At 41.2% G+C, this 25,709-nt stretch overlaps 1 protein-coding gene and 1 pseudogene across 2 annotated transcripts in view; both read right to left on the bottom strand.

Moving 5' to 3' along the window:
- Positions 911–6,217, bottom strand: LOC109230025 (annotated as a pseudogene).
- The window catches only part of LOC109229035, an 8,438-nt gene continuing 4,109 nt past the window's right edge, over positions 21,381–25,709 (bottom strand). For both annotated transcript variants that reach the window (XM_019394340.1, XM_019394341.1), the window contains exons 2-5: positions 25,353–25,456; positions 25,213–25,257; positions 22,271–22,368; positions 21,381–21,899 (exon numbers count right to left, since the gene is read on the bottom strand). In XM_019394340.1, the coding sequence (XP_019249885.1) occupies positions 21,821–21,899; positions 22,271–22,368; positions 25,213–25,257; positions 25,353–25,406 (276 nt within the window). In that variant the 5' untranslated portion in view covers positions 25,407–25,456 and the 3' untranslated portion in view covers positions 21,381–21,820. The remainder of the gene's footprint in view (positions 21,900–22,270; positions 22,369–25,212; positions 25,258–25,352; positions 25,457–25,709) is intronic.

Below are 25,709 nucleotides of genomic sequence, written 5' to 3'. Positions count from 1 at the left end.
GCCTGGGGTCCCGATAGTCCGATTCCTTTGCAAAGTCCACAACCTTAGTCGGCTTGCGGTGCCCTAACGGGTTTTCACCAGCAAACCTCTCTCATTTATTCATCTCTCAACTCACTGTCGCCTTACGGTGCTCGTGAGGGTTTTCACCAATAAGACTCTCTCATTTTTTAATTTCTCTCAGCTTTCCGTCGCCTTACGGTGCCCGTGAGGGTTTTCACCAATAAGACTCTCATTTTTCATTTATCCTGCTCAGAACGGAGTGTTGCCCCTGATATGAATCACACCTTTACTTGCTCAACCTGGCATCTCTCGAAGACTGATCGGAAGGTCTTTCTTTGGACCGTAATGTGGGCTTTTGGATAGGGTTAGAAAGAAAGGATATCAAAAGGCTCAAAACAACTTGAATGGGTTCAAAATTACAACTCTTAGAATCAGATTTCTTACAACAACCACAACTTTCTGCCCCAGTTTCTTTGCTTGGGGACTTTTGGATTTTTACTTTGGTGGGACCGAACCATAAGGCTGCCTACGTATCCTTAAAAGGAATCAGGTCGAACGTAGTTCATGACATATGAGTTGCTTTGTTTTTCTTTGTACTTTCTTCTTCTCTTTTCTCCTTCTTTTCTTTCTCTCTCTTTTTCTTTATTTCTCTTTTTTTTCATTCATCATTTTTTCATTATTCTCCTTTCTCTCTTCTCTCTTCTTCTCTTTTCATTTTCTCTCTCTCTTTAACATGTCTCTGTGTTTCTGATCTTTGCTACTGATTCCAAAAGAGGGGTATGAAAGAAAACAAATAAGGCTCAAAGGGGTAACAATGGATTAAGTGTTTAGATAGCAGAATAAAATGCCTTCGTCATTTCAACCTTCAAAACATGCCAAGTACAAATGAACACAATTTAAACCAAAGGAATCATACATAATATCTTTTGACCGCATCAGCATTGATAGCCATGTCTACACACTTGCCTTCTATATCTGTTAAATACAAAGCACCATTGGACAACACTCTCGTTACCACGAACGGCCCCTGCCAATTTGGGGCAAACTTGCCTTTTGCTTCCGCCTGATGTGGGAGGATGCGTTTCAATAGCAACTGACCCACTTCAAATTTCTGGGGACGCACCTTCTTGTTGTATGCTCTGGCCATTCTCTTTTGATACAACTAGCCGTGACATACTGTTGCCAGTCTTTTCTCATCAATCAGACTTAATTGCTCCAACCGAGTTTTGACCCACTCATCATCATCAATCTCTGCTTCAGCAACAATTCGAATGGATGGAATCTCAACCTCCGCAGGTATCACTGCTTCAGTACCATACACCAACAAATAAGGAGTTGCACCTACTGAAGTGCGAACAGTAGTGCGATAACCCAGCAACGCAAAAGGCAATTTTTCATGCCATTGCCTAGAACCTTGCACCATCTTTCGAAGTATCTTCTTTATGTTCTTGTTGGTTGCCTCAACCGCTCCGTTTTGGGACGATACAGAGTGGAATTTCGGTGCATAATCCTGAACTGCTGACATACTTCCTTCATCAAATGACTGTTAAGATTTGCACCATTGTCCGTGATAATTACCTTTGGAATTCCAAACCGACGAATGATGTTTGAATGAACAAAGTCAACCACTGGTTTCTTGGTCACAGATTTGAAAGTCATAGCCTCAACCCACTTAGTGAAATAATCGATGGCCACCAGAATGAACCTGTGCCCATTGGATGCTGCTGGCTCGATTGGTCCGATGACATCCATGCCCCAAGCAACAAAGGGCCAAGGTGCGGACATTTTGTGTTGTTCAGATGGGGGAGAATGGATCAAATCACCGTGCACCTGGCATTGATGACACTTCCGCACAAAGCTGATACAATCTCGCTCCATGGTAAGCCAATAATAGCCTGCTCGAAGAATTTTCTTTGCCAAAACATAGCCACTCATATGGGGCCCGCAAACTCCTGAATGTACTTCAGTCATGATGATCGTGGCTTGCTTAGCATCCATGCATCTCAACAATCTGAGATCTGGAGTTCTTTTGTACAAGACTCCTCCGCTTAAGAAGAATCCACTTGCCAATCGTCGAATTGTTCTCTTTTGATCACCTGTGGCTTGCACCGGATATACCCCCATCCTGATGTATTCCTTGATATCATGGAACCACGGCTCACCATCGAGTTCTTCTTCTACCATGTTATGGTAAGCATGCTGATCACAGACCTGAATATGCAATGGGTCGATATAAGCCTTATCTGGATGATGTAACATTGACGCCAGAGTAGCCAAGGCATCAGCAACCTCATTATGGATCCTAGGGATATGCCTGAATTCCACTGATCTGAACTGCTGACAAAGATCCTGCAGACATTGTCGATATGGTATGAGCTTCAAATCTCGAGTCTCCCATTCTCCCTGAATCTGGTGCACTAACAGATCTGAATCTCCCAAAACCAGCACTTCCTGGACTCCCATGTCCACAGCTAATCTTAAACCTAAAATGCATGCTTCGTACTCAGCCATGTTATTGGTACAATAGAAACGAAGTTGAGCTGTGACAGGGTAGTGGTGCCCTGTTTCAGAAATGAGCACAGCTCCTATTCCAACACCTTTCATGTTAGCAACCCCATCAAAGAAAAGTTTCCAACTGGGCTTCTCATCCTGCTCGACCTCCTCAATATGCATTACCTCTTCATTAGGAAAATAAGTCTTCAACGGCTCATATTCTTCATCCACCGGGTTCTCGGCCAAGTGATCAGCCAAAGCTTGGGCTTTCATTGCCGTCCGAGTCACATAGACGATGTCAAATTCTGTGAGCAAAATCTGCCACTTTGCGAGTCTTCCTGTGGGCATAGGCTTCTGAAAGATATACTTTAGAGGATCCAGGCGAGAAATGAGGTAAGTAGTATAGGATGACAAATAGTGCTTCAACTTCTGTGCCACCCAAGTCAGGGCGCTACATGTCCTCTCAAGGGGAGTATACTTAACCTCATAGGATGTGAACTTCTTGCTGAGATAATAAATGGCCTGCTCTTTCCGGCCAGTGATGTCATGTTGACCCAACACGCAGCCAAATGAATTATCCAGGACTGTCAGATAAAGAATCAACGGTCTCCCTGGTTCCGGCGGTACCAACACAGGTGGGTTTGATAAATACTCCTTGATCTTATCGAATGCTTCTTGGCACTCATTGGTCCATTTGACCGCAGCATCCTTCTTTAGCAACTTGAAGATGGGCTCACAGGTTGTCGTCAGTTGAGCAATAAACCTGCTGATGTAGTTCAACCTCCCTAACAGACTCATCACCTCAGTCTTGTTCTTTGGCGGTGGTAATTCCGGGATAGCCTTGATTTTTGACGGGTCCAGCTCGATGCCCCGCCGACTGACTATGAAGCCTAACAACTTGCCCGACGAAACACCGAATGCACACTTTGCAGGGTTGAGCTTAAGATTGTACCTGCGGAGCCTCTGGAAAAATTTTCTCAGGTCCCTGACGTGGTCAGACTGCTTCCTGGACTTTATGATTACATCATCCACGTAGACCTCAATCTCCTTGTGTATCATGTCGTGGAATATGGTGGTCATTTCCCTCATGTAAGTTGCCCCAACATTTTTCAAGCCGAACGGCATGACCCGGTAGCAATATGTTCCCCATGGCGTGATAAATGTCGTCTTCTCTGCATCTTCCTCATCCATTAAGATCTGATGATACCCCGCATAGCAGTCCACGAAAGACCCAATCTCATGCTTGGCACAATTATCAATCAAAATGTGGATATTTGGCAATGGGAAATTGTCCTTTGGACTTGCTTTGTTGAGGTCACGGTAATCAACACACACCATCTTTCTCGGCACAGGCACAACATTGGCTAACCACGTGGGATACCGCGTGAATCGAATGACTTTTGCATCAAGCTGCTTTGTGACTTCTTCTTTAATCTTCACACTCATGTCAGTTTTGAACTTTCTCAACTTCTGCTTAACGGGAGGGAATGCTGGATCAATTGGCAATTTGTGGACCACCAAATCGGTACTCAAACCTGGCATGTCATCATACGACCATGCAAAAATATCCTTATACTCGAACAATGCTTTAATTATTTCTTCCCTGATTTGCGGTTCAAGATGGACACTTATCTTAGTTTCTCTGACATTATCTGGGTCCCCTAGATTGATTGCTTCCGTATCATTCAGATTAGGCTTGGGTTTTTCTTCAAAGTGATTTAGTTCCTTACTAATCTCTTCAAAGGCCTCATCCTCATCATATTCTGATTCATCATCGCACTCTATTTCTTGGATTATTATTTCAGAATTAGATTGACTTTTAAGACTTGGCCGAGGATTCCTCATGCATGTCATGTCATTGAAACCAGCATAAAAAGAACTGTACAAAGAAGAAAAGAAAAACAAAAATAAGAGCTATCAGGAATGATGGAAAAGGGAAATTGCATTTCATTGAAAATAAAGGATAACAGGGTTTGTACATCAACAAGCGGAAAATAAAAATCTGGGTCACAACCCTGGAATGACCCAAATAGAATGGAAAACAAAACAAACTACCAAGACTCCTTCCGGGTAGGGAGAGGAGTAGCCTTCCAATTGTTAAGCTTTACATTCGGCCCGACGAACTGCACGTCTGCTTTGCTAGAACCTTCTCCAACTTCTACCATGTTCACATCATCAAACAACCTCTGGAACCTTTCAACTAACTCTTCACCAATGTCAACCACAGAACTCGGGACTGTCGTCACTGGGCGTTTCCTGGCACCGGGCTTGACAAAAGACTTGGAGAGACGCGGGATAGGCTTCGGAAGTGCCCACGCCTTCTATTTCAACCTTTTAGCCCTTTTCACATCTGCCGCTGTAGGTTTGAATCCAAGATCAAACGTACCCAAGTTTTCAGGGAGGGACACTGGCTGTGTGATACCCTGCAGGGATGCACCCAGACCTTTACCTGGCACAAAGCCGTTTTTCAGCATTTCAGAGGCCACCATGACGGATGCAGAGGCTATCTTTGGAGTTGGAACACATTTCCCCTCTGGAATCTTCTCGACCGGCACTGTTTCAAAAACTTGGTAGACCCAAGGCCCTTTGTCATCTTCAGCCTCAATAAACGGGAAAGAGGCATCACTATGAGCACACAAATTCTCCTCGCCATGCACGACGATCTCCTGTCTATTCCATTCGAACTTGACCATCTGGTGCAAAGTGGATGGGACTTCTTTGGCGGCATGTATCCAAGGCCGACCTAACAGCAAGTTGTAAGAGACGGCTACATCTAGTACCTGGAACTCCATGGTGAATTCCACCGGTCCTATTGTTAGTTCCAGCACTATATCACCGATCGAGTCTTTCCCTCCACCGTCAAACCCTCGAATGCATATGCTGTTCTTGTGAATCCTGTCATCATTAACTTTCAACTTGTTCAGAGTAGAGAGAGGGAAAGTGTTTGCACTGGAACCATTGTCAACTAACACCCTGGTAACCACAGAATCTTCACATTTTACCGTAAGATAGAGAGCTCTGTTGTGTTCAGTACCTTCCATAGGAAACTCATCATCGCAGAAAGTGACCCTGTTTACCTCAAATATTTTGTTGGAGATCTTCTCCAGATGGTTCGCTAAAATTTTGTCGGGGACATGAGCTTCGTTCAGAATTTTCATCACGGCTCGACGATGCTCATCTGAGTGGATCAATAATGATAGCAAGAAAATCTGAGCGGGCGTCTTTCTCAGCTGCTCCACGATGGAGTAATCTTGTACCTTCATTTTTCTCAAAACTTCCTCCGCTTCTTCCTCAGTGACTGCTTTCTTCACTAGAACTGGATTATCTCTGGGTGCTTTAGCTTTTCTCAACTCTTCCGGGGAAAAGCATCTCCCCGAACGAGTTAACCCTTGGGCCTCATTGACTTCTTCTTTCACTTCTTTCCCCTTGTAAGTTACTATCACCCATTCATAGCTCCAGGGGACAGCCTTGGTGTTGACTACCGGCAACTGGGTTACAGGCTTGATGATGACAGGGTCCGTGCGGCACCCTCCACAATTATGATAGGCTTGTTTGCCAACCCCGGCATAATCACTTTTGACTTTGCATCACTTGTGGATCTCTTCTCAACTACCTCAGAAGGTTCACCTTTTGTTATGCTCAACTTGTTCACTTCTCCTTCAACCATTGCTTTTGTGACAATATTTCCTTTGGCCGGCTTGAGCTCACTGGACCGAATCATCATAATAGATTGCGATGGCTTTTTGGGTTCCCCCCCCCCTGTGTACTATCTCGATCATGTTTGTCTCATCATGGGTTGGCAGTGGGTTCTGGTTGATGTTGGGTGCCTCCGGAGTTCGGACTTCAATCCGGTTTGTATCGATGAGCTCCTGGATGGCACTTTTCAAGTGCCAGCACTTCTCCGTATCATGCCCCAGAGTACCAGAATAATATTCACATCTCAAAGAGTAATCAAGATTTTTGGGAGGAGGGTTTGGCAATTTCGACTCAATTGGCCTTAGCATATCCAACTATCTCAATCTCTGGAACAAACTGGTATAAGACTCCCCCAACGGGGTGATAGTTTTCTTGCGCTGCAACCTTTCATTTTTGAATGCTGGGCTGGGTCGAAAACCTGGACCGGTAGGGTTTCGGTAGGCTCGTGGGGGTGGGTAAGCATTTTGTGGAGCTGGGTAGGTGTTTCATGGGGCTGGTGCTCGCCATTGTGAATAGGGAGGAGGTTGGGTATATGAATGGGCGTGGTGGACAGAAATCTGAGGGCTTGGTGATGGGTAGTAATGCTGGGGTGGATTATATGGGGTTTGGGTGTAGGTTTGGTGATGAGGTCGAGGCTGGGTATAATGGTATGGCGGGCCCCTCGGTCCAAACCATGATCCTGAATCAACTATTGCCACATCTTCTTTTTTCTTCTTTCCGATTACTCCCCCGGTACCATTTTGAATGGCTTGATTAGTTGCTTTAGTGGCCAAATAGCTCATGATTTTGCTTGAATTAAGCCCTTCTTCCACCATGCCACCCATCTTCACTACCTCGTTGAATGACTTGCCTATGGCCGATATCAGATGGCCAAAGTAAGTGGGCTCCAAAGCCTGCAGAAAGTATTCCACCATTTCGTTCTCCTCCATTGGAGGGTTAACCCTTGCTGCTTGTTCTCTCCAGCGAAAACCATATTCTCTGAAGCTTTCACTGGGCTTCTTCTCAATCTTAGTTAGAGACAATCAATCTGGAACAATCTCGATGTTGTACTGGAAATGACGAGTGAAAGCTTGGGCCAAATCATCCCAAGTATACCATCTGTTATGATCTTGACGAGTGTACCACTCCAGCGCGGCCCCACTCAGACTCTGGCTAAAGTATGCCATTAACAGCTCATCTTTTTCGCCTGACCCTCTCATCTAGCTACAGAATCCCCTCAGGTGGGCCACTGAGTCTCCATGCCCGTCATATAGGTCGAATTTAGGCATCTTGAAGCCCACAGGCAACTGAACATCAGGAAATAGACACAAATCTTTGTAGGCCACACTCACCTGGTCTCCCAATCCCTGCATGCTTCTGAACGATTGTTCCAGGCTTTTTACTTTCCTGAACATCTCCTCCTGCTCTGGGTTTTGAGGTGGCTTCTCAGTCTCAATTGGGAGGTCGAAACGGGGAGTGTAGGAGTAATGATATGGGGCCTTGAAAGTAGGCTCCGGGGGATAGTATTGGTTATCTTGGGTCTGGAACAAAGGCTCGTTGGAGGATCGATGAAGTGTAGCTGGCGGTGGTGCCACGAAAATAGGGGTGGCTGGTGGAGGGGGGTATGGGATTGGTTTAGCTGGTGGTGCTTGTGTGGTTTGGGAAGTGGTGCCTTGATAATGGTGGTAGTGGGCGAAACCTGGTGCATTTTGTGGGGATGAATCAACAGTGGGAGGTTCTTGGGACTGAGCCAATGGTGGGACGAAAGCGGGGTTGGCAGGGTATGATGGTGGGGGATGCCCTTTCACCCAAGCTTGGTACATTTCGGTCATCTGATGTTTCAACTTGTACAGTTCCTCTTTCAGATTAACCTCTGACTCTTCCCCCTCTCTTGACGGATCAATAACACTTGCATCTAGTTCTTGGCCAGCCATGATCAGCTTGTCTTTGGACCTGGTGTTGTACGTGTGAGTTGCCAGAATGCCAATCAAACTAACCACCTGCCTGGATTTGATGACAACAAGCAAACTTGTTAGCGATTAAGAGCTTAACAGATAGGCGACCGCACGTTGGGGATGCAATGCACCTAAACAGTTAACTCTTTCTATCATGCATTTGAATGGCTGCTTGCTTCATCCCGACTTTCACTAATTCTTTTCATTTTGCATTTTCTTTCTCTCTTTTCATTCCCGTCTTTCTTTGTTGGCTCTCTTTTCTTTCTTTTATTCTCACAATTTCTTCCCTCTCTTGTTTTGCCATTATTTTTTCCTCTTGCTTATTTCCACTCTTTTTTTCTTTTTATTTTATAGTTATGATCGAATCCTATGGGGATTGCCTACGTATCATGACGGCGCATGAATCAGATCAAGCGTAATTCTGGGAATATGTGCAAAATAAATAAATAGTAAAAAAAACATTTTTGGAGTTTTCAATAAAAGAAAAACATCCTGATTACGACGACTTCTCATAAAGACTGACAGACTCGACGAGTGGACCAACATACTTCAAAAGAAAGCTGAAAATACAGACTTGAAATGAACTAACAAACTGACAATACAGACTCGAAAATAAACTAACAAAAACAGACTTGAACAAACAAAGTCAAGAATACATAAGTGTTTCCACTGCTACTCCAGTTGGCCGTGCTGCGGGCCTTTGCTCCATGTCTTCTTGGAGGCGGAACAAGTCATCCATGATCTGCCGGAAAAAAATCATAACTGAAGCGAAGAACATGGACTGGGTCATGTCTTCACACTCGTTACACTTTATCACAATGTAGTCCGCAATTCTTCTAACCCTTTCCCTGATAATACCCTTCTCCTGTAGCAACCGTCCGATCTGCTCTGATCTGGCATCCAAAACTTGTTCGGCTGTATGATTTTGCTCTTGAAGCTGCTGAAGGTCTTTCTCTAGCTGTGCCATCAGGGCATAAGAGTGCTCCCTTTCTGCTTTGAAGTCTCTCGCCTGCTTGGCGATTTCATTTTCAAGGACATTAACCTTTTTCTTTATACTCACCATTCCCTTGTCATACTTCTCCTTCAGTTGTCGAATGAAACTGGCCCGTCCCTCCGCATTCTTTGCTAACTTAGCTCGGGCATCTGCTAGATGCGCTTCAGTCTTTTGCAAATCATCCTCAAAATCACGCACCTTTTGCATAAGGTTGTAGATGAGCTTTTCGTCTTTTTTGCTCCTGCCCGGGTTCTCAATTGCTATTCTCATTTTTCGAACTTGGGCTCGAAGAGCTTCATTCTCTTGGGCCAACTTTCTTCTTTCACCTTCGGCTTCTTGTTCTTGGAGATCATTGTTGAATTCCATGTTTCTCAGCTTCTCTTTCAAGGCGCGAATCTCGGCTTGATATTCCTTCTCCTTTTCTCCCCAGGCCATCCTTTCTTAGATTTTGTCGTCAAAAGCTTGAACATGAGGTCTTTTGGCAGGCCTCTCGGGCTCGGGCTCGGGCTCGGGCTCTGGTTCGTTGTTTACGCATGACCTTTTCTCAAACCATGCAGCATAATTTGGATCCACTTCCCCCTTTGCGACATCTGGTACCTGGGTGCCATTTTTCAGATACCGGCAGCCATTCCAATCCTGCTGAACTAAAGCCTCGGGAAATGCAGCTTCTGGATGTAGCTCAATGACCTTGGTGGTTAGATCTTCATCTTCGGGCACAATCTAATATCTTCCTAACTGCCTCAAGACCCTCTGCGGTGCATATGGCTGGATACTCCTCACACCCATCAATCTCAGGTAACCCTTGGTAGCTGTCATGTATATGGATTCTGTCATCGGGAGCCATCCTGTAGTCCATTCGACCTGACTTTCTTTGAGAGCTTTCAAGTGGGAGACCCAGGCTTTGAACCCTTCGGGCACGTTGTAGTCTTTTACCCTTTCCTCGTAACTCGTAATGAAGTTATCCGGGCTCGAACCATAACTCATGAATCTGGGGTGATGGCGAAGATTCTCGATCAACCACATTTGTAGAAGGATATTGCAACCTTCAAAGAATTGAGCCCCAGCTTTGCACAATGTCAATGCTCGATAAATATCCGCCATCACTAACGGGACAAGTGTATGATCTTCCTTGGTAGTGAGGATTTGTGCAATTCTGACCATACGAGTATCCACTATCCCTTCCTCATTCGGAAAAACCATGATCCCTAAAAACGCCACAATAAAAGCGAACCGGCGATGAATTTGCCAAAGGCCCTTATTTTGTTTGTTCCTCAAACCCTTTTCATGCGTTTCAAACCCGGCTGAGTACTCGAACCTGAAGTACAAGAAGTGGAAAGAACAACACCCTTTGCTTACATGGGCCTTCTTCATCTGTTTACTGATATTCAGGAGGTCAAAGAACTTGTGCACCGAAGGAGCCCTCGGAAATATAAGTTGTTGCTTCCTAAAATCTCGGTCAAAATCAATGTACCCGGCCATTTCCTCCAAAGTAGGGGTGATCTCAAAGTCCGAGAAACGAAAAACATTGTGGACAAGCTCCTAGAAAGTTACCAAACCCTTGATTAGATCTTCCCGTGGTTTGATCTCCAAAATGTTTATAAGGGCACCCAACTGCTTTTTCACCCACTTCTGACCATCTTCATCTAGATCATTCCACCACATACGCAAGTGCAACTGAGCCTGTTTCCTGACCACTTCTGACGAGTTCTGGGCAGTGTTCATTTGTGACGGGTCCTGGACGGTATCCATTTGTACCTGTGGAGGGTTAAGGTTAGGGTTGACTCTGGTGGACCTTTTGTGTAAACAAGTTTTCCAATTTCTACAAGAAAAATCAATGGACCATGATTCCTTCCCCTATATGCTAACTTTAGCAAAATGACCGTTTTGCAAATGTGGCCCCTTCCCAATTCCAAATAAATTTTGAGGCCGGGGAGGACTACTTTATGGGAAAATGATACTTCACCGACAGACTTGTCCGTTCTTTTACGAAAATAGCCCTTCGACAACTAAAGATACTCTAAGGCTATCTCGACAAGAACGGCTTAAGACATTACCGAAGCTGGATCGGCTTATTTTGATCAAAACTCCAAACTATATTTATTTGACCATCTACTCTCTTTTTTTTTCAAAAATAAGGCCGAACCTTATGTAGGTTGCCTACGTATCCCACATCCAGTGAGAATCAGACTTGCGTAGTTCGGTCAGTTTTGACACATTTGAAAAGGACACGGTATTTGACTCTTTTGAAATGACTACCTTTTTCTGTTTTTTTTTTCTTTTTTGGGAAATTTGGCAGAGTTTCGGGACATTTTCAAATATTGGGGATTTCTCAGAACCGGGTTTTATTTCCTTCCCTACATCACTCTTGATTTTTCTCTTGCTTTATTTTTTCCTAGCCAGTCAGCATGCAAGCCGAAACAAATAAATGTTCACATAGCACATAGGATGCATCAAGATGGTCTGTTATTTTGGGCACACATGTCCTAGACGGACCCAACCCCTGTGTTGAGTCCCCTAAATCAAATGCACGTGATGCAAACAAGCATTCCTACAAGGGATCCGGCATGAGGCTGTGTTTTTCTAGGTTTAAATCCTGGGTTTTTGTTCTAGACTTGGGTTTCCCGAGCGGACAACTGGGGCCGAAGAGGGGGCGATGTATCGGGAGCACTAAAGTCTACCCGGCCTTATCGCTGGTCCAGCCTCGTTCTATTTGGTATGATTTCTACAGAAAAAGCGGGCCACGCGAACGTGTGCACCATTTTCAGAAGACTCAGAGGGGTGACGTAAGAAGACAGTTATATACAATTCAAACAATATTAAAGCGGTAAACATATAGCATCTAGCACAAAAGGTTCGCAGAATACAGTAATATTAACAATAAATGAAGCCAAGTAAAAATCATTTTAACAAGCTCGAATTCTTGAACCCTGAACCTGAAGTTCTGGGTTCTTTTCCCCAGCGGAGTTGCCAGAGCTCTCACACCTCCTTTTTACCAACCCCGGAAGGGTATAAGGGAATTTTTTCCTATTTAAGTGACAATCGAAATGGGATTATTTATTTAAAATTCAGAGTCACCACTTGGGATAATTTATGGTGTCCCAAGTCACCGGTTTAAAATCCCGAATCGAGGAAAGATTGACTCTAGTTACGGTCTGCGAACACAAAAATCTGGATAAGGAATTTTGTTAACCCGGGAAAAGGTGTTAGGTATTCCCGAGTTCCGTGGTTCTAGCACGGTCGCTTTGATCATACTTGGCTTATTAAATTGTCTAATTACTCCTTATAGAACCTATGTGCATTTACCTCTTTTAATTAAGAAATTATCTTGAAACGGGTCACGCGTACGTGTACCCATTTGTTTGGCGCGTAAAAAATCATATCACGCGAACGAGTCCACAATTAATAACGCTTTATTGTTATTAAGAAAATTTGGCCGAAGTTGCGCGAACGCATACTCCGGTTTTGTTTTTAGAAATCGTAGTCATCTCACGCGAACGTGTCCACAACCACGATAGTATATTGCACGTGCCTAAAGCAAACTACGAACATTTGTCATTTTTATATCTAAATTATGAAATTAATGCGAGGGCCATGTGTGATTAAATCGTGGATGGCACACCTCGAACTATATGAACTAAGATTAATTAATGACCTATTAAAACTATTTTATTATTAAGGAAGTTTGCTCGAAGTTGCGAACGCATACTCCGAATTGGTTTTTAGAATTGTAATCATGTGAACGTGTACACAATCACAATTGTATTTTAAACGACCCTAAGGGATTATTACGCATATTCATCATTAATGCCTAATTAAAGTATTTGTGAGGGCCATAGGTGATTTGGTTAAAATGGCACACCTCAATCTAATTACAAGGGTCATATTTAACTAGGCCTAAAGACACTTGCATTTGCAAATGGTTCGAAATTAAAGGAAGCTATTGATTGTGAGCACAATTGGGCCATGGATCGTTTCAAAGAAATGGCCCAGCGTATAAGCTCCTTGGGCTATTAAGGCCAGGCGACCAAATCTACTGGACAGTGACAAAGGATTGGGCTTGAGATACACGAGCCAGCTTGGGCCAGGCAGTCTTGGGCCATCTAATGGGCCTGGTTGTTTAAGGGATGTGGTTCAGCATTTCAAATATTTATTACACTTTGATCAATCAAACATTAATTCACGTTAGACTAATTGATTTCATCAAACCAAATAAAAGATTCACCATCTATTTTAAATCTAAATTGCAGAACATTAGAACACTAGCACTCGATGAATACTCAAGCCACATGTATTTTTAAGACCAAAGCTACTATTAACTGATGTTAAATTCATACATATAGTGACTGCAACAGTAGAATACTTCAGACATTTACACCAGACATTACAATGCAATAGTAATTCTTGAATTCATTCAAATACCAAAAAACCAAAATCTAAAACAACCAGGTCATGATGAGAGTTGACCTGGAACTCAACATCACCATTAACTTGAATGTTATTCACCTAAATTAAGTCCATACCATAAACGTCCAAAATCAAATACACAACAGTAAGAGTTCAACTAGCTAAAACTAAACGACAAAACTAAAGTCCAAATATAATATATTTGACAGGAAGAATTCATCCAAAACTAAAATCACATGCTAAGCTAAAGTTTAATACAACCCTAAAAGATACTGTCAACAGCATGGGTAAATTCAGTAGATCACATAGTAAAACCAGTGTAATGCAAAGAAAAACAAAGATAGATTCAACACAATATCAGCTGAACTAATGCTTAAATCTCATCATTCAATTACATGCTTCAAGTTTGAGCTTCACATCCAATAAAGTCCAAAGAGGTACCTGGATATCCAAATAAACCAAAGAAAATGAAGAGTTCAGCAGTAGCAGCAGAGTAGGTGAATCAGCAAATCCAAACACAGCAAATCCAAGAATTCCTTGAAGCTTTTGATTTCCGATGAACAACCAAAACTAAGGAGCGAAATCAAGACCAATTACAACCCAAAAGATGCAGGAATTTTTAGTATTTTTTTGTTTTCAGAGTAAGAAAATGGCCTTTTCGGAAGGTTAAAGCAAAGAAAGTGAGGCTGGAAATTTTTCAGCCGTTTCTGTGTTTTGGACCTCTAATCTCTGCCTAACAAATGCAGGAAATGAGCCCTTTATAGCCAGCCTTTAGGGCAGCAAACTTGACTATTTACCCCTTCCCCAATTTTCATCTTTTCATTTCAAACCCAGAAATTAGAGCCTGTTTATTGAACCAACCCCAATCCCACCTTCCTAGAAACTTCCCAAACGGTTAAGGAAGATTCCCCTTATTAAATTCCCCCAGATGCCCTTAAAACACCTTCCAATTACCTTCCAACACAGCTGGGACTTGAAACCCTTTAAACAACTGAAAATTCCAAAACCCCACAACCCTTTGGGCCTTAGTAATAATGGGCTTGTCTGCATGCAAGGCAGGCCCCAAACCAAACAAAGCCCAAAACAAAGCAATTTTCGGAAGAAGAAGAAAACAGCAATAATCTGAATAAACGAAATCAAAAATAACCACAATGAACCAACTCATCTGGACCAAGGAATCGTAACAAAACTAAACAAAGAAATTAGAAATAATTAGTAAAGAATTACACTGATTTAAAGGCTACACAAAACTAAACCATGTTAAGACGTTTAATAGCAATTTGATAAACTAACTTACTCTGAGGTCAAGCACAAAGAAAGAAAAACTAAATTTCTTTATTTTTGAAAGAAAAGGAGAAGAAGATAAAGAAAAGAGGGGAACAGAGAACCAGAAAAGGAACCAAGAGAAAGAAATACCTAATACTTGGGCAGACAAACGACTTAGATTAGGCAACACCCCGGCTTTTCCGATTTAAACCGAAATAAGTGTTAATCGACTGTTCTTGTGATAACAAACGACTAACAATCGTTTCAGGCCAAATTTGTCTTCAAAGATTAGAGAACATGAAACCAGGCCTTTGCATGATGAATCAAGGACGGGAACGGATCAAGGGTTTTGTTTTTAGATTTGAAATTAAGGGAGACGGGTGGAGATTTTGGGGAAATCGATACCGGCCTAGTGTTTGAGGGAGTATGGGGAGTGTATGGTTAGTTTTTGGTGGAGTTTGGAGCTCCACCGCCGCCGATGGCGAAATCCGGTGGGTGGCGGACGGTGGTGGGAGACGAGATGAAAGAGAAGCTAACACAGGGGTCCTAGGCTAATTTGGTTACATTTAGACAGTTTTAATTAAAAGGGACGAAGCTCTTGAGGCCGTTAGATGATGGAAGAGGAAGGGCCAAGATTAACTTACACAACCGAACTCAAAACGACGTAGTGTTGTCCCCATACTACGTCGTTTCAAAGGTCTCGTGGACTGAAGGCTTTGGACCGGGTATGGATTGGGCTTGGGGAAATGGGCAAGGGTTCCGGGCAAAATTCGAATGCTGGCCCAATTTTAATTAAGCTGACCCTTTTAATTTCTTTCCTCTTTTGTTTTTCTTTTTCTCTTCTTCTTTTTCTTTAATTGACTAAAAATCCTAAATTACATCTCAAAATTAATCTAATTTGCCACAATAAGCTAATTATCTAATTGTGGTATTTACAAAATTAGTTAATCCTAAATTACAGAAAAGAAAATTACTAAATTAGAATTAAAAGACTAAAAATGCAAAGTAAACCAATTTTTTGTGATTTTTATTTTTAATAAAATAAATAATGAACTAATTAATCCCAAAAAAATATGAAAATGACACCTAAATGCAATACGTGGTATTTTGACATTTTCATGATTTTTTTAACAAAAATATATATGCACAGAAATACAAACAATTAGCACAAATTCTCACAAAATCCTATAAAATTGCAAATAATGGAAAATTTTTATTTTCTTGAATTTTATAGGAGTAATTCATATAGAGAAAAAATCACGTGCTCACAGTAATTTCTTTTTTTAATATTTTTGAAATCGTTCGTTTAACTTATTAGACAGTAAGTAATGAATTCCACTGAATAGATATTGATGTCTCTAACAAACTTAATATTAAATAATCCCATAATTATCCCAGAACTCGGTGTCACAAGTACATCAGCAATTACTAAGAAATCGAATAAAGTACAATAACTGTCCGGAATATAAATTGGACAGAAGTAAATACAATCGCTGAAAGAGACTATACTGGCTGCGGGTCGCCTCGGGAAATGCAACTCACCTAGTCTCCGTATCATCCATGCTGCTACGCCCAGTAGGACACTAGAAGTACATGTGCGTGTGCAACAAAAATGCACAGCAAGTGTAGCATGAGTACGAAAACAACGTGTACTCAGTAAGTATCCCGTCGAAGAAGTAGAGGCGAGAGGTCGACTTTGACACTTACTAGTGGTCCAATAATGATACGTCAATAATATAATAAATCGAGGATTTTTATAAACAGGATTTCAATTCAATAGAGTGAAGCAAGTAAACAATTCTTTCTTTTATAGGAAATTCCCAAATCCCTTTTCATCATTTATACATTAATTCTCAAGCCGGGAAGAAACAATATCACTTCAATAAATTTAAAGGCAAGCAATACAAGCATGCGCAAATCATGCCGAAGACGTACGTCCCGATCCAACAATATTTAAACTGTGCACTGCCAGAGGATCAAATGACGCGAACCATAGATGCATCTATTTTCCCGCTCGCGAATCATACATGCGACGCGGTCAAATTTAAATAAACACTCCAAACAGTCAATCAAGAAATCATCAGGGAATCAATTATCTAATACAAGGAAATATCTCTTTTTAAAAGCCAAGAAACGATGTCTAGTTTTTTATAAATTCATTTATACATTTCAATACGTTTTAAACATTTCAAATTGTCAACAAGATTGCAAATATTACAGGTAAAGCATATTTTTGGGTCCTAAACTACCCGGACTTAAGCATAATAGTAGCTACGCACGGACTCTCGTCACCTCGTGCGTACGTAGCCCCCACAATTAACAGCACATATTCAATTAATTCACCTATGGGGACAATTCCCTCTTACAAGGTTAGAAAGGAGACTCACCTCGCTCCGAAGTTCCATAACCCGCATTCCACGCCCTTCCGAAGACTCAAATCGATGCACAATGCTCCAAAACTAGCCAATGATTATGCAAATCCATTAATATATGCCCAATTACTCCTAATAATCCAATTTATAACAACTCCTAACCCCGATCGAGAAGTTGACAAAAATGCCCTCGGGCCCATGTGCCCGGATTCCGAAATTTCTCGAAGATAAAGTTTACCCATAACCTTACGAACTCAAATATGTAATTTACTCTTAATTTCATGCCGAAAATCGTGGTCAAAATCCAAAAATACCTATCCTAGGTCTTCCCACCAAAACCCCAAGTTTCTACCAATTTTTCTTGCTCAAATCCGTAATAATATCATGTATTTAACTCACAAGGGGTGGAATTAACTTACCTCATGTTTGATGATGAAATCCCTCTCTTGAAGCTCTCCAAAAATTGCTCAAACAAGAGTAAAATGGAATAAAATAGCCAAGACCACCGATTTAAAGAACCTTACTGCCTACAGCATTTCCGCACCTGCGCACGACCGCTTCTGCGGTTCCACAGGTGCGGCCCCTGTACCGCTCCTGCGGTTTCTCACCAGGCTCCCCTTTCCGCTTCTGTGCCTCAACTACCGCAGGTGCGGTCCCGCATCTGCGGCCCAAGTCTCGCAGGTGCGGTTACACCAGAAGGCAGCAGCTTCAGCTCTTCCTCCAAATTCCAATTCGATCCGTTAACCATCCGGAATCCACCCGAGGCCCCCGGGACCCCAACCAATCATGCCAACCAGTCCCAAAACATAATGCGGACCTGCTCGAGGCCTCAAATCACATCTAACAATGCCGAAATCACGAATCACACCCCAATTCGAACTTTATGAACTTTAGAACTTCAAACTTCTACATTCGATGCTGAAACCTATCAAATCACGTCCGATTGACCTCAAATTTTGCACACTAGTCATATTCGACATTACGGACCTACTTCAACTTCCGGAATTGGAATCCGACCCCGATATCAAAAAGTCCACTTCCGGTCAAACTTCTCAAAAACCTTCAAATTTCTATCTTTAGCCAAATGACTCCAAAACGACCTACAGATCTCCGAATCCACTTCCGATCGCGCTCCCAATTTCGGAATCACCATACGGAGCTATTCCCAAACTCGGAATCCCAAACGGACGTTGACAACACTGAAATGCACTTCAACCCAACCTTATGAAATTCCTCCAAAAATGCTAACTTCCACAATAGGTACCGAAACGTTCCCAGGTCCTCCAAAACCCGATCCGGACATACGCCCAAGTCCGAAATCATCATACGAATCTGTTGGAACCTTCAAATCCCGATTCTGAGTCGTTTACTCAAAAATCCAGTCTTAGTCAATTCTTTCAACTTAAAGCTTCCGAAATGAGAATTCTCTTTCCAAATAAACTCCGAACTTCCCGGAATTCAATTCTGACCATGCGTACAAGTCATAATACCTGAAGTGAAGCTGCTCATGGCCTCAAACTGCTGAACGACGCGCTAGAGCTCAAAACGACCGGTCGGGTCGTTACAGTAAAACTATAGGTTTTGTCTTCAGCCTCTTCCCTCTATTCCCCTTCGCTTAAAGAGGAAATTGTTGTATGACCTTCATTTATCCTAATCATGAATTGTCTCGCCAAATAAGGTTAATTCTAGAGAAGATGTTCTATATTGTTTGTCCCTCTTTCAGGTCGGCTTCGAGCCTTCATAGCAGATTACAGAGTGCCACTGATGGTATTAATCTGGACGGACATTCCTGGTAAAACTATATGAGTGAGAATGAGAACTTGGCTGAAGTATATACGTATCAACAATGCAGAGTGTTTGACCAAAAAGTATTAAGCTTTTTGTTAAACCAATTAATAAGAAAATAGAGGATAAATCCTAGCCGAAGATAATTAACTCTAGATCAAAGCGCATTGAATAGGAGAATAAGATATAGTCAAGCTCATGAACTTTTAATACTTATAAAAGATATCAAATATAAACGACATACTTACATTCATGATGTATTGTTCCGTAATGCAAGAATAAAGGTGGAAAAGAGGGAATGCCATTAATAGTTGCAGGATCTATCTTTATTAACTCAAGAAAGATTATTACAAAGATTTGCCGCCTAGATCCGCAACTTCTCTTGTTTTTCTCTTGTAGCATTCTCTGGTTCTTCTGCCACTTTTTTTTTTGTGTAGGAGAGAGTCTCCCTTTCTTGTTACCTTCCCCCTATATATATACTCCCTCCGTTCCAATTTATGTGAACGTGTTTGACTGGGCACAGAGTTTAAGAAAAAATAAAGACATTTGGAATGTGTGGTCCTAAACAAGTCAAAAAGGGGTCCAGAGTATTTGTGTGGTTATAAAAGCTTCTCATTAAGGGTAGAATTGTAAGGTTAACCTAAATTGTTTCCAAATTTAGAAAGGGGTCATTCTTTTTGGAACGGACCAAAAAGGAAATAGGTTCACATAAACTGGAACGGAGGGAGTAGTAAGTATTCCCTTTTATCCAACGGTTCTTAGCCAGAGTGCCTTAGTCTGTTCATTGTGCGTTGGGTCGTTCCCATTAAATATCACGACATATGCTTCGCCGTACAAGCTTTCCGATAGTTCGATCCCGGCAGCGGCCGAGATACCCGTTGTTATGATGTCTTATGAATATGACCATGGCTTAGTCGACCCCTCGCCATTCCTTTTAATGCTGATCTGCGTGTGGTCAGATTTCGATCCATACACAGAGTCCATTGGTTTACCAAAACAAGAACCATCATCTCGGATATGATTTTGTTCATTTCAGTTCTTTCATTCAATGCAACTATTTTCCTTTCCTATATCTTGTAAGTTATAGGAATCTCCAGTCATAGTGAAATTCATGAACTTGGGATGATCCAAAGGTTGAGCAACTTGCTGCAGTCTACCTTAGTCCTTTGGGGCTACTTTGGCTTCATGGCCATTGGAAGCTTACCAGGAAATCAGGTCTGGGAACACATCTTATAGCTTTTCACGGCTCCAAGCAGAAGATACAAGTAACTCCATCATCCTTTACAGACTTGATTAATACTTCACTTTGTATTTGAAAGCAAAAGAAAATGCATGCATCATTATTGAAGGTTTTGAGGATTTCTTATTATTTAGCAGGAAAATGAAGGTTTTTTATTTGCTGATGATGGGGAGATTTTGGATGGCAATGATGACAAGAGGTGGAGGTGAGATTAGACGTATATGCAGTTCGAAGGTTACAAGCTGCAATGCCACACCAGCCACAGGTTTTGTTAGCATCCAAAGCCAAAGGCTTTCAATTGTAACATGATGTACGTACGGTACAGTCTTCGTGTTATTAAGGGGGAAGACCTCGTCTTGGTCGAGGTGGATGCTTCAGTTCCACAACTAGGGAAGCAAGACGACCAAATACTCACAGTTTCAACTAAAACTAGCTCAAATTACTAGTAAAAAATACTTATCCATTTACAGACATCCAACACTTGTTTCAGAGGTTGCAATCTTGCACTTAGCTGCAGGCCATTATTCTTGTCAATTTCTTTCACCTTCTCATTTATTAAAGGAAAGCATAACTAAGTACTGTTAACATACTCCTCTTTGCTTTTAGCTTTGGAGAATGTGGAGCACCAAGTAATCCGATTGAGAATAAGAATTTATCTCTGTGCCAGGTAATTATGACTTTGTATGAGAATTCAAGTTAACCACAATTTAGTGTAGTTTAACCGATTATAGTAAGTTATTTGTAATATTGGGGTTTAACCGTAAAACAAAAATTTAACCATCAAGTCCACCTAAATAGAAATCGTGAATAACTATTCTATTATTAGTAAATTTGTTATCTGTGTTAACAAGTTGAATTACACTACTAATAGCGTAAAAACATTATATTTTTATATTAACAGTGTATATAAGTTTGGTCTATCAAGTACTAGGGGATAAAGAAAACAAGAAAGAAAAGGAAACAAACAGATAAAGGAAAAGAAAAGTGAGAACTTTTCCTGGCACAAGTTAAAAGAATAAATTGCTCAACTTTCTGGTTCTCGATCTGATTTTTGTTCCCCCGAAACTAACTCTTTGGTGAAAAGCAGAGCTGCTCTACAATTTACAATGCAGTTGTCATTTTCACCATTTACACCCCCCAAACGTTTACTATATGATTTTCAGGGTCAATTAACTTATTTACGGAAGAAAAAATAATGCAAATAAATTCATCACTTTAACATTTTTATTGAGTTATACACTAGTATTAAAAGACTAAGGTCTTTTCATCTCAAAAGTACCACAAATACTTCTCAAAATTCCTGGCCAAACTGTAGTAAAGTTGACCTTCAAAGGTGGAGAAAAAACAGAATGGAAAATCGAACCTCAAACTGAAAGGTGACAAGTCTACAACAGAGGGAATATGTTTTAATTATTCCAGGGCTCTAATCGATCAAGAACATGGAAAAATGTATTCACGGGATAATCAGAAATGACGCCACGTTCTTCAGATTACAATGAGCCTCATCACAAGCTCAACTTCTCGTAAAACTTTTAGCACGGCTGTATGGTCTGCACTAATTATGCTAATAAAACATCAGGCTAATAACAAACTTTCAGTCTGGTCCTAAAAGCCAATTTGCTTGGAACAGGCAATTTCAAGAACTCTGGCTGAATTTCCGGCCAGTCATCTTCTCAGATTCATGCAACATGTGGTTTATGAGCCCCCTCGCAGCACTACAATACCAAAAGAAAGACAATGGCTTCACTAAGAGCAATCCTTAGAGGGATGCAATGTGAATTAAGGAAAAGAAATTTAAAAGAAGTCAAAGATAAACAAAAGAAAATGCACCAAATAGGTAGAATCAGGATGTGGTGTAGGTTCTTGGGAAAGTGTACTAGAGTGTCAATGTACTTCTCTCTCTAATCCTACAAGATATCTAGAAGAAGAGTGCCAGAAAACCACAGCAGAAGAGACCAAGAAAGCTAAAAGACTGCTTTCAATCAGAAGGGGGCACGTGAGTGAACTCTAAAATAAAATCCTTATAAAACGCTCGCCAGTTTGGTAGACATTCATTTTATGGGGAAAAGGGGCAGAATGAACTCACTCATCCTTCAATTTCTGAATTCTATCCGGATCTGTCTCGTGCATATGCTTTTTGAACTGCTGTCTCACCATACCAACAAGAAGCTCTGTGTTATGTTGCTGCAAGTTCGCAACAGTTGCTATGTAAGTAGCTAGTTCTCAAAAGATAAACAGAAAATAAGCTATTAGGAGTAATATTTATATCTTTTTGTTGTTGCAAAAAGAAAAGGAATGGCAACACCAGATTTGGATAAAGCATCTCAGCAAAGGAATCCTTTATCATAAGCAAGAATGATAATTCCATTTGACAGGAAAAAAAAAAAAGAAGAAGAAGAAAAGGATCAAGCCTAGCGCTGGCCCTATATTCCCAGTGCTTCAACTCACTTTTGTTTTTTTGTATATCTGCTTCTTGTAAGTAGCTCCTTGTACTCTTGCATCTTCTTGATGCCTTTTAATGCAACAATGTATTTAATCAAAAAAAAAAATATTCCCAGTGCTTCAAGTTTTCTAGGATTTTTTCACAAAATAAGTCTTTCTCACGCCTGATGTCCAGTTAAAAGACCAGCTCTATACAAATATTTAACGAGTTATACTCCTTTCGTTTAAACCCCACACACACACACACCCACCACCACCACCACCACCACCACCACACCCCCCACCCCCGGGCGGGGAGGGAGGAGTGGTTGGTTGGTGATAAAATGTTCAGGCACTGCTCAAAAGCTTAATGAAATTTATTTACAAGGGAGATGAGAAATTCAAATCATAGAGTAGCCAGCATGAGAACATGCAACCTGCATATCTTCATTGCTGAGGTCAGTAAAACGCTTCTGAGCAGACATCAACGGAAGACAAAAAAGGAGCTTATCTTTTCCTTTATAAATTTTTATCGATGATGCTCAGTCTAACAAGTAATTAGTGAATGACATGAATACAGATTTTCTCTCCCCTTCCAGTCAATAATAGACTGAGTTGCTCCGACATGGCAATTTAGGTGCCGCACCCGTGTCTACACGACACTAGTATAGGTGTGGGTATGGGATCCGTACCGGATCTGGTCAAACAATTTTGAATACTTTGACCACGACAGACGGAAAAATTCGAGACGAGATACATTTTGATTCCCGAAATCAGAACCAAAACTAGGGTAAATTTGAGGAAAATAGCATACCTTATCTGTTAAATCAATCATTTACTTATCTACAACTTGAGAATAAAAAAGAAATCCATTTTACAAGCTATGCGTAAGTATTTCACAAAATTTCTCATAATTTAGAGATACTTTTTTATTTTTGGATTGTTTTTAGTAGGATCCCCGCATCCATATCCGTACTAGTATCCGTATCCCCGAATCTTAGAATTACATCTCGAAGGATCCGACCTCTAGATCCGCACCCGTGTCAGACGCCCACACCCGTGTCCGAGCAACTTAGATAATAGATTGGGCTGCTTTCCTCTAGAAATAAAGAAAAATGATAAGGAGAACTCATATTAGTACGACAACAACAACAGACCCAATAATATCCCACACCGTGGGGTCTGGGCAGGGTAGTGTTTACGCAGAGGATAGAGAGGTTGTTTCCAATAGACAAAACTCATCTTAGTAAAAGAATGAAAACTAAAAGTAATGCAAACCCAGCCAGGAGACTACTGGAAGCATAAAGGTAGGTGAGATAATCCTAGGAAAAGCTTTAGCCACAGGAACATCCAAGTATTCAACTCAGCCCCCACTTTTCTCTTTCTTAGCTTTAAGAAAATTGGTAATCTTAAAGAAACAACCAACGGAAACATGAAGGGATATTGTAGGCTCTCCAAAAATAAGTACCACACTCGAAACAGGCATGTTATCAAGGATGAAATAACCAGTCTCCCTTGGATGATCTAGAACAGGATTAGTCTAACAGAAGAGCAGGGAAATGTTTAAAATCATTTGTCTCCCTTTGGCAACAAAAAAAATTATTTGTCACTGGTGTACAGATTTGCAATATAAATGAATCTATCATACATATGCCAAGGCATAAAGGAATCCCCTGACAATCACAAATGAATTTGGTCATGTTGGAATAACTCCATTTATTTTGTATTTCAAAAGCAAAGTAGGCAAAGGAGTAATTTTGGCTATTATCCCATTCAAGAGTTTGGCAGCGGCTAGAATTTACAGAAGGGTAGTAATTCTGCATTCCAATTTTCACACGTGTACCGCATTTTGAAATCTCCAATTAATTTCATGGACAAAACTGACTTCCTCTTTCTCTATCCCCTCTCTCTTGTTGTTCTCACCTTATCTCCTCCTCTCAGCCGCCCGGAGAGAGAAGTTAGGATTCATATAACTGACCCCAACTTGTGGGGACTGAGGCGTAGTTGTTGTATCTCCTCCTCCCAAACAGTAAACCTCCCAACCAGCATAATCATGACTACTCCTTTTGCCCCACAAAAAAGGTTTTAGATTATGGGCACGAGTGTAGTCCTTTTTGGGGTTCTCTGGCTCTAAAGCATGTCATCTCCAGGACGACAATTGAAGTAAATGTCAAACTAGAGAATATAAATCCACAGGTGAAATTCAGATCTCCACCTAATAAATTTGTGGAGATAAAAGGCAACTGAAATCGCTCAGAGCAAGCACATCGTCACAACATCCCTTCCTGACCATAAACATTGAGAATAAATCAAAGGATTTAAAGAACAGTGGGTGCACCTCCTGTTGTGAGTAAGGGCAATGTGTTCATGGAGTTAATAACCTGGATGGAGGTGAATAAATTAATCGCCTTCACATAATCTCCACCATAGTTCACATAAATAGACTGTGCTTAATATCAACCAACTTATCACGCATCTGAATTTTAAGGACCACAAAAAAAGATGATCAAAACTAAAAGAGTGGGCTAAAGTAAAGTGAGAAATGTTTAAGACAACCAACACCACAAATAATATAATTTCAGACCAACATAAAGAAGAATAACATACCTTGCTACCAATATATTTTGCTCGTCGGAGACACTCACGATAAAGCTAAGAGACAAAGAAACAAATGCGGCATAAATCACTTGAAAGAAAGTTTTGAGGCTGTCATATAATCAAATAGCTGACCAGTGAATGGTACTAACTCGGATAGCATTGTTGGCTAGTTCAGGAGGCAATGCTGTTTGGAGAGACGGCATTGTGCAACTCGCTTCAAACTGTAGCAACGGAAAAGCAGAGACAAAAGAACCTGTTTGGATGAGAGGATTAGGATCTCAATATGAATTCAAATATTGAAATCTTTGTTTGGACACTTTAAACGTGTTAACCAATTTGCAAAACCTTAAAGTTTATTTTTGTGAAAAGAATATACTTCAGCATAAAAACAACAGTCCCACAATACGAATGACATTTTAAACATTTCATGATATGAGCATATCAAATTCTCAAATTTCTAAATTATTTTTCCAAAGTAAGTTCCAAATTCATCCACCAAATAATCG

Source organism: Nicotiana attenuata, chromosome 7 (genome assembly GCF_001879085.1).
Source record: "Nicotiana attenuata strain UT chromosome 7, NIATTr2, whole genome shotgun sequence".
Lineage (NCBI taxonomy): Eukaryota > Viridiplantae > Streptophyta > Magnoliopsida > Solanales > Solanaceae > Nicotiana > Nicotiana attenuata.
The sequence above is the reverse complement of the archived record's forward strand: the minus strand, read 5'-3'. Positions and strand labels throughout refer to the sequence as shown.